This window comes from Mus pahari, chromosome 10 (assembly GCF_900095145.1).
Source record: "Mus pahari chromosome 10, PAHARI_EIJ_v1.1, whole genome shotgun sequence".
Taxonomy (NCBI): domain Eukaryota; kingdom Metazoa; phylum Chordata; class Mammalia; order Rodentia; family Muridae; genus Mus; species Mus pahari.
Genome location: NC_034599.1, coordinates 69,895,938 through 69,905,890, shown reverse-complemented (window position 1 = coordinate 69,905,890; position 9,953 = coordinate 69,895,938). Strand labels below are relative to the sequence as shown.

General features: G+C 37.4%; 1 protein-coding gene across 4 annotated transcripts in view; it reads right to left on the bottom strand.

Annotated features, from left to right (window-relative positions):
* The window catches only part of Myo5a (myosin VA), a 162,228-nt gene that overhangs the window by 66,672 nt on the left and 85,603 nt on the right, over positions 1–9,953 (bottom strand). For all 4 annotated transcript variants that reach the window (XM_021207370.2, XM_029543825.1, XM_029543824.1 and 1 more), the window contains exons 12-14: positions 8,040–8,180; positions 6,202–6,327; positions 3,880–3,963 (exon numbers count right to left, since the gene is read on the bottom strand). In XM_021207370.2, the coding sequence (XP_021063029.1) occupies positions 3,880–3,963; positions 6,202–6,327; positions 8,040–8,180 (351 nt within the window). The remainder of the gene's footprint in view (positions 1–3,879; positions 3,964–6,201; positions 6,328–8,039; positions 8,181–9,953) is intronic.

The window sequence follows — 9,953 nt, the reverse complement described above, 5'->3', positions numbered from 1 at the left end:
TCTAGCTCCTCCATTGGGGACCCTGTGTTCCATCCAATAGCTGGCTGTGAGCATCCACTTTGGTGTTTGCCAGGCTCTGGCATAGCCTCACAAGAGGCCGCTATATCAGGGTCCCTTCAGCAGTTACCATAGGAACATAGATCTGTAGATAAGGATGATCTCAAACTCAGAGATCTGCCTGCTCTCTCTCACAAGTGGTGAGATTAAAGGCATTAATCTTCACTAAGTGAATAGATACTAGTCAATACAGTGGGATGAACATTCCTGAAACAAAAGAGACCTAAACTAGTCTACAGCAACATCTTGCTATATGGATTCATCTTTCTAACACCGTTATATTGCATATAAAAAGTAGTCATTTGTGCACACTTGTAATTATTTACTATCTCAGATTAGTAAATAATTTCCTATGAGACCACTTTTACTGGAAAACAAAGTCATATGACTTCATATTCTATAAATGTATGGGCTGAAATACAGTTTAGTGTCAGAGAGCTCCTTTGTCAAACATAAGGTCGCGGATTAAACCCTAAGCACCACAAAAAAGAACAACTAAGCCGGGCAGTGGTGGCGCACGTCTTTAATCCCAGCACTTGGGAGGCAGAAACAGGCAGATTCCTGGTCTACAAAGTGAGTTCCAGGACAGCCAGGGCTATACAGAGAAACCCTGTCTCAAACAAACAAACAAATAAAAAACAAAAAACAAAACAAACAAACAAAAAACCAAAAAAAACTAAACAGACACCCAAAAAACCCCATCAAGGTAGTTAAGGAAGTTATCTATGACAAGCATAACATAATCAGGGCTGCCTGTTAAACAAGCAAAGATATTTCTTGTTTTGGGGAGTGTTTAACATAATGTAATCTAGCATGATTAGCTATACAGAAGTAAAGAACTGTCTTAACATTATCTTGTATGACAAAAAATAGACCCACATTGAAGAGAAAAAAATTAGTTTGTAATAGCTATATATGAAAACTCAGCACAGGAATCAGAACCAGATGATTCTGTGATAGGCCACGTACTACAAAGTCATAGCTATGATATCATTCCCAAATAAATTTCTGGCTAAACATCAGCAGTTGCCAAAACTTCATTTTTAATTTCTTTTTGTGAAAAGTTTAGTAGAACTAGGCTACCATGCCATATTTATCAATAAGTGCTATAATTTAACTTGACATCTACACTATCTACCACACACATTTAATGGTAGGATTACTTTTAATAAAATTCTAAACTAAAATTCCCTAAATTACTTTTTTTTTTCAAAGTGTATTGCCAAGCATGGTGTGACCACACTTATAACCCCAGCACGTGGGAAGGCATAAAGATCATGTGTTTTACAACAGCCTGGGCTATATAGCAAAATTCAGTTAAAAAATTTGGTGTGGTGGCACATGTGTCTGTAGTCTTAGGACTTAGGAGGTAAATGTAGGAGGTTCAGATTTCAAAGCAAGTCTCAGCTGCACATCTACATACTTTGAAGCCAGCCTAGACTAAATGACATCCTGTGCCAACAAGCAAACAGTAATAAAACCAAATAATGCTGGGGTATGATTCAACCAGTAAAATGCTTGTCTTGCTGAGTTTGAACTCCAGCAGCCATGAAAATGTTGGGATAGTTGCACATGCTTATAATACTACTAGGAAGAGAAAACAGGAGTGTCCCTGGGCTTCATTGTAGCTCCAAGCCAATGAAAGACTATGTCTCAAAGGAGGTAGACTGTATTCCTAAGGATAGCCTCAGACTATCTCCTTGCCTCCACACACATACTCATATACCTGAGGGCATGCGCGCACACACACACACAGAGAGAGAGAGAGAGAGAGAGAGAGAGAGAGAGAGAGAGAGAGAGAGAGAGAGAGAGAGAGAGAGAGAGAGAGAGAGAGAGAGAGAGAGAGAGAGAGAGAGAGAGAGAGAGAGAGAGAGAGAGAGAGAGAGAGAGAAAGAGAAAGAGAGAAAGAGAGAAAGAGAGAGAGAGAAACACACATGTACACATAGCATAAACTTTGAATTGTTGCATTGGAAACTGTTCTATAATGTATTCTTGAGAAGGTACTTCTTCACAGGCCATTTTTCTTAATTTTGTTCCTGGCACCTCCTCTGGCAGCCTCTATTAATTGGACTATCTGGCTACAAAAGTTTTTATCTACATACTCTCTTGAGCAACCACACCCAGTCTCATGGCTTTAACAAGCATCAAGTTCTGAAGCCTACAGAATTCCTACTACCTACTCTGTTCTTCCCTTTGACCTGCCTTCATTCCCCACTTCCCATATGACATTTCTACCTGGCTTTCTCTAATTGACATTTTAAGCAAAATATATCTAAATCAGACACACATAGATTTTACATTGTTATTATCATAAAAAAATCTGTTCAGAACACACGGTACAAACACAAATGAATCAGTCCTTCCAAGAGAACAAACTGGTTTCTGCATTACACCTGCTTTACACCAGGTTCAGAGAGAAGATAAAGTTCAGGTCTTTTAGTTGAACTGCTGAAAAGACTGGGAACAAGAACAGCCTTTGAACTCATGTAAATCACAAGCTATCCCCCCTTCAACTGCAACAATGGAACACAGATTGCCTCTTCCCAATACATTGCTAACTTCTAATGACTGGACCCACTAGACAAACAGGAAATTAAATCCGAATGAAGACAGAGCTGATTATGGGTACGTCTAGAATGAAAACCTGTACTCTGTTTAGCTAAATTATTTTGACCAAGTATTAACAACAGAATGTCATGCTTATGTTAGAGGTTAAAATGATAAAACCTCTGAACCACACTTATGATAGTCACTGTAAAAAAAGTTTGCCTTGCACATTAATTTTTTATAAGTTAAAAAGTTTTAATATTCAATTCTTGTTAAGGGTAAATAAATGATTTTTCTATGAATATTTGACTCATCTCTGAGGGTTAAAACTAGACTACTGTTGGTCTTTATGTGATCTTTATATTATTAACACAATTGATGATAAAAAGTTATTTTAAAAACAAGAATCCTATTGTCCATACACTATTCTATAGATGCTAAGAGGATTCTCTTGAAATAAGCCAGAAAAACAAGAGTGCCAATCACTAACCTATAAGGTCCACAGGGATACTTTTACTTTTTTAGCAAATCTTTCCAGAATCAAGTAACTGGCTTCCTGGTCTGCTCCTGCAGGCTGACTGTGCCCCTCTTCCATCCTTTCCAGAGATAGGTCAACAGCTGAAGGTACAGACTAGCTTAATAAGCAATATAACCATACTTCCTTACCATCTAGAATATTCTTTTTCCTTGTGGAAAGCAGTGGTTCTAGTATTTGTTCTTATGAAAAAAATAATTTAAACATTTTGGGTCACATCTGAAACCACACCCATGATGACCCAGAGTCTCCACTTGGATGGAATGCAATAAGGCCACATTTCTAGCAAATCCCTCAAAATAACACAGCAGAAAAACCTTCTCTGAGTCTCCCACAAAGAGTACAATCACTTGCAGGACTCTCCGTGTAGAACCACTGTGGAGACAATGATTTCACAGGGAGCTGAAAGACCACATGGCTGAGTGATTAAGAACAGGTTCTAAGCAAGACAGCCTGAGTTCAACCTAACTTGGGAACTTAGCAGTCATCAGTCCCCGACACCTCACTTGCCTCATATGTAAGCTGTGACTAATATAATGCTACCTCACTGTAAGAATCAGACTGTCAACATTTGAATGGTACTCTATACAGGACCTGACACATATTAAGTGTTATACATTTGACAAATTAAAATCTGTAAATAAAACTGATTTTGTTAGAAAAATCATCATTGGTTTTAAAAAACTTGTGCTGAAGCAATTAACATTTTATGGATCATATCTTGATAAGAGTAAATTTACCTTGCTTGACTTAAGGACTCTAATTTGTTCTTCAAAAACAGTATCTTTATTCTTTTCAAGAAAACCTTCACACTGGTACTCCACCTGAAATCACATGAAAAAATATCTCCTAACTGACAATACTCTGGAATAGACATAGTCATTAACAAAAATAAATTTATTTGTCCAGACTCTATACCATCAGTTAATTCTAAAAGATCAATGCTATTTCCAGGAAGAGGTGTGGTAACTCACTATAGCAAACCTGGGGAGGTATAAACAAAGTACTCAATTCCTATTAAAAGAGCTACTTGTACATATATGCTTATTGCTGCACGAATCGTTAACAGCTAAGACGTGGAATAAGTATGTCTATCAAGAGATGAATGAAGAAACATGTAGTACATACATACAATGGAGTTTTATTCAGCCACAATAAAAATGAAACCATGACATTTTCAGGAAAACTGATACACACGGAAATCATTATGTTGAATGAAGTAAGCCAAACCAAAAAACCAAATACTTCATGTCCTCCCTCCTATGTGGATCTTACATTTCAATTGTGTGCATGTGTACATATACACACATATTAATGTAGGTCATGAAGCTAGACAAGGGAGCATAACAGGAAAGAATAGCTCTCAATGAGGAAAAAAAGAAAAGGTAATGGAATATGTGTGACATGAATAGAATACATGTGTCGTGACGGCAGAACTGGGGCTATGGGATAGGAAATGGGACCACAAGAGGGGGGCAGGGAACAGTGGAAAGAACTGGAGGGTAGGGGATAAATGGGAACAGAGTATGTGAGAAAAAGGATAAAATGAAATCCATAGCACATGCCAAGAATTCCAGCACATATGAGGTAGAGGCAGGAGGATTAGGAGTTCAAGGTTGGCCTCAGCTATACAGGAAGTTTAAAGGCCAGCCTTCGGTTCACAGACCTTGTCCCAAAAAACCAAAAATCTATTATCTTACATGTTAACTCAAAAAAAAAAAAAAAAAACAAACCTAATAAAAACCGTAGAATAAAAAAAGAAATATGTAAACTCTATTAAGTTGACAAATACCAATTTGCTGATAAAATGAGATCCAAATGCTCTATCAGTTCATGGGTAAGCAGACTTGTAAACTGATTTTCTCCCCCATGGCCAAAGAGAGCTCCTTCTAGACTGACCCAGTGTATAGTCTAAGCTGGTAAACCATCTGTACAAGCAGAACTGTTCCTTTGAAGCAGCATTTCTCAACCTGTGGGCTGTGACTCCTTTGGAGGTAGAATGACCCTTTTGCAGGGGTTGCCTAAGACCATTGGAAAACACAGATATTTACATTATGATTCATAACAGTAGCAAAGTTACAGTTATGGAGTAGGAACAAAAATAATCATATGGTTGGGGTCACCACAGCATGAAGAACTGTATTAAAGGGTCACAGCATTAGGAGAGTGAGAACCACCAAGGAGGGAAAAGACTACGTGAAGAGAGGCTGGGGCTGCGTGAGGAGCTGATGATGGACAGAGGGAGAAGATGGGCAAACACTGGATAATTTGGTGAAGTGGGACTACTTGAGAATTTTTTTTCTTCTAAAACCCCACACCTTCAGCCATTTCCCACTCAAGGGGTTCCTCATCCTATACTCCTAAGGTCACGTTAGTCATCCAAAGGTTTCAAGACAAGACTAGACGATCAGAAAACTCTATTCATAAAGAGGCCTTCAGAAATCTCACAACACAGCCTGTCCCATAACTTCCTTGCAATGTAAACTAGTCACATAGTCCCCGACTTGCTACGTGAACTTGTGAAGAATGCATCACCATGCTTGCACAGGAGACCTTTCATCTCTGGTATGAGATCTGTGAGACTTTTAGAAATAATGCATGCACTCAGAGATGTAGTATGTATATACACCATTTTAGTACTACCAAAAACTTTAGTAAAGTCATGTATATCATAAATTACATTAATATTTTCATACTTAAACACATAAATACCCACCTTAATTGGGCTAAAATTTATGAATAGATCTCATGTTAGTTCAAGTCAGAGATTAGGTTTGGGAGCTAAACAAGTTATAAAAACACTTTTGGTTTTCAGTTTCTTGAATTTCAACATTTCAGACAAAAAATTTTGATCCATATTTATTTAATATGAAATCCAACTCAAGTTACAATAGAAAACCAAGATGGCAGTACTGAAGACTGCTTTCCCCAAAAGGACTTTAAAGAAAGCAAGTGTTGCCAAAACAAATAAACAAACAAACAAAACAATACTTGACTACTGATTTTTATTATAATTCAATGTAAATTATAGAAAAGGAAAAAAAGACAAAAAGTTTCCTTACTTTGTCAGCAAAATGTTTGATGATGAAAGCTTTGTTTGACATGCGGGGCTTCTCAAAAAGGGCACATTTGTTCAAATGTGTGTTGTACAGTTTTTGGGCCCATGTGTCATCTGTGCCTTTAGGCATCTTGGGAAGAAAAAAGAAAGCGGAGTGATGACTGAGTGCTAAAGGTCTTCTGTGACATCAGCAACAAGACACCAGTTCCTATGTTCAATTTAAGAATTTATTCTTTATTCTCATCAGCACAAGCTAACCACTAATGAAGGAAGGGTGTGGCTGAGACCTTACTTGGGGTGACCCTTACGACATGTGAGTGACAATCTGCCTATACCGGGAGTCATCAATATTTAAGTTTTTAATACAATAAAGGCTTTACAAGTTAAAGATGAAATATAATTATTAGGCATACTTTAATTTTGAAATTGCTAAATGGAAGTATCATTTATACACAGTGAAATATTAATTTAATCCAGAAAGGTATGAACTGGTAGTCTCCTCTTGCCATTTCCAGAAACTTTACTACTTATTATCTGTCTTTAAGACACGTACTTGAGTGGGCTCATTCAATATACTCCTTACATTTCCCAGTCTTACTTATGGTCATTAGGTTGCTACTAACTTTTTGTTATGGCAAGTGTCATATTCCTCTTATACATACACACTTTCAATATATTTGTAAGTATACTTATAGGTTAAACTCCCAAATCAAAAGGCACACATGTTTATGATTCTGCTTTCCTATAAAATATGTTGTATGAATTCCTGTCCTTCATCAAATGTATACATGTAATATTAATTTAGTATCAATAAATGAAAGGTACCAAATTTATATTAGCCTGTTTGATTGATATTGATAAAAGCAGGATACCATTTTTGCTTTGCTTTCTTATTTTTAATCTCAAATAAGAATGACTATGTTTTTTATCACATGCATTCTTTTCTTTAAAAAACCCTCAAACTTTATTTATTATAATTATGTGTATCTGAGGGCAAGTACCTGCCATACCCTTCTACTATGGGATCTGGGGATTGAACTCAGATCTGTTTAGCAAGTGTTTTTACTTACTGAGCCATCTCATCAGCCCCACATACATTCTTAACACTAAGTCTGGCTCCTTATAAGGGTCAGTACAGCATAGGCTGTGATTTATTGTCTACAAAGTAAAAGAAGAATAAGAAATAAAGGTTTGTCTAAGGCCCTTCAGTAATAAAGTGGAAGAGTCAACGATTTTATAACATGCTACATCCTTAACTGTTAAAGCAAATAAAATGATTATTATTCATGTCAATTACAAATATTCAAAATATGGCTACTTAGAGCTATTATTCAAAACAATTTGGGGGCAGTTTCTTGTATTTCAATATATTCTGCTGATCAAAAATATTAAACATTAAAAACAAAAATGATAAAAATCAGTAACAGTTATCAATCTGTAGTTAACTAAAAACAAAAGGGAAGTAAATTCTAGCTTAGAGTTGTGACCTGTGAAAAGGCTCAGCAGGTAAAAGCGCAGGCTATGCAAGCCGGATGACCTAAGTGCATTCCCACATCCCACAGTGGAAGGAGGGAACTGGCTCCTGAAAGATGTTCTGGCCACCAATATGCATTGTGGCACATGTGCACCACACATACACATACATGCACACACACAGCTAAATAGTAAAAAATAAAAAAAAAAATGTAAAAGAACCTTCGGGGTCTAATCTCTCTTCAGAATGAAAAAGAGGCCCTGACTTGTCACAATTACATACAGAAGAGTTTCTGCTCGCACCAACTTGTCTTGTAGCCTTGATCCATCTATCTTGACAAGCTAAGTACTTCAGAAAATTATAATCACCTTACATTCCTCATCCAGCAAATCAAGAATGCCCAGTTTAGATTCTATAAGATTGATACAAGGCTGATTATCATAGAAATCTATCAGTGTCCATGGAATTTGTTCCTTCATATATTCCTCCTGTTCCAATTTGAAGACATGCTGAAATAAAGAGAAAATGGCAGTCATTATCAGATTATTATCATAAAGAATGTAATCAAGGAGCACACTTCTATAGTTCATGGCTCTCAGTAAAAATAGCCTCATGAAAAAGCATGACTGAAATCATGTACAGAAAATCTCAGCTATAAGCATTCATCATGAAAAAATAAATCTAAGCATTTTTTTTTTTTTTTATATTTGAGAAAGGTTATCATCAATATGTAGACCAGGTTAGCCTGAGATTCTTTATATAGCCCAGGCCAGATTTGAATTTGAACGCTACCTTAGCTTTGCAGGTTACAGGCATACATCACCACATCAGGCCAATATATGTTTTGAATGGCAGATAAATACAACAGTCCTTGTGATTTTTAAATACATGTGTACCATCCACACCGCCCCTCTCATCCCCTTCACTCTTTAGTCAGACTATGTACTGAGTCTGTACTATGTGTCGGTCACTGCATGTGATCAGCAGCACCGACAGGGATGCTGCATGTGTGAACTGGGAGACATCAAATAGTTACAAAGAATAAAAGTGTGGTAGGAATTTTGGGTTTCTTTAACAACTCAGTAGTGTCACATGATATTTTCCTGGAAGCTATCTTGTGAGAGGGCATGTGATATTTTGCCAAAAGCAGACACTTGAGAGGGTGTGTGATGTTTAAAAAAAAAAAAAAAAAAAAAAAACAAGTGGAACCCCACAAACAGTGGGAGGATGCTCTTGCATTGCTATGGCATGCAATACTTCAGTGGTCTTTGTTGGTCTTCACTTCATAGAGAGAAACACGCTAAAGAACTTCTGGTGTTCCACCTGATTCTGCCACTTCTGACTCGTGCAGGCTGGGTGGAGTCTTGCTGTTTCTCCTGGATCACGCTGCCACTACTGATTTGTGTTTGGTGTTTGCTATTGAACTAGATTGCTGGTATCCTGAAAATGAAGAGTGGAGTTGCCCCAAGTAACTACTTCTAAACAGGTACACAAAACTCTTTTTTCTACTAACCTTGTTTATCCCCTACCCTTGGTTGATGGGGCTGAAGCATTTAAGAACCTTAAATAAAATAGGTTTTAAAAAAGTATCTAAGCCTACATAAAAGTGCAAGTGCCATGATATTATGAAAGAGAAGGACAAAAGTCCTCATCTAGTTCGGATATGGTGTGTGGGTAGGCTTCCATGGGGAAGGGCTTGTGATCAAGTTCTGAATATGAATAGAAACTAAACTGGTCCCAACCACTGCCTCTGCTTCAGCATGCTGCTCCAGCCAAGTTGGCTGCTATCACAGCTTCCAGTCTCACTACAGACATTAATGACCACTACTGGCTCTTAAATTTCCCTTTACCTATTTCTTCTGGATCCTTTGACTCATTCTTTCTTGCCATTTTTTTCCCTAGAAAAACTAGCTTTTTATGGTTGTGGCCTAACAACACCTATTTTCTAGGACCCCAAGCTTTAGAACTCAAAGGTGACACAGATTTTTTGATACTCTCACTCACTCTTTGTGCACTTGGAACTTTCCCATTATATTCTACACTTATGGTTACACTTAGCTCATTTGCAGTAATAATCCTTGATCAAAAAGATCATCTAAGCCAGGCAGTGGGGGTGCATGCCTTTGATTCCAGCACTTTGGAGGCAGAAGCAGGCAAATCACTGTGAGTTTAAAGCCAGCCTGGTCTACAGAGTGAGTTTCAGGACAGCCAGGGCTACCCAGGGAAACCCTGTCTCCAAAAAAAAAAAAAAAAAAAAATGTAAAAGAACCTTCGGGGTCTAA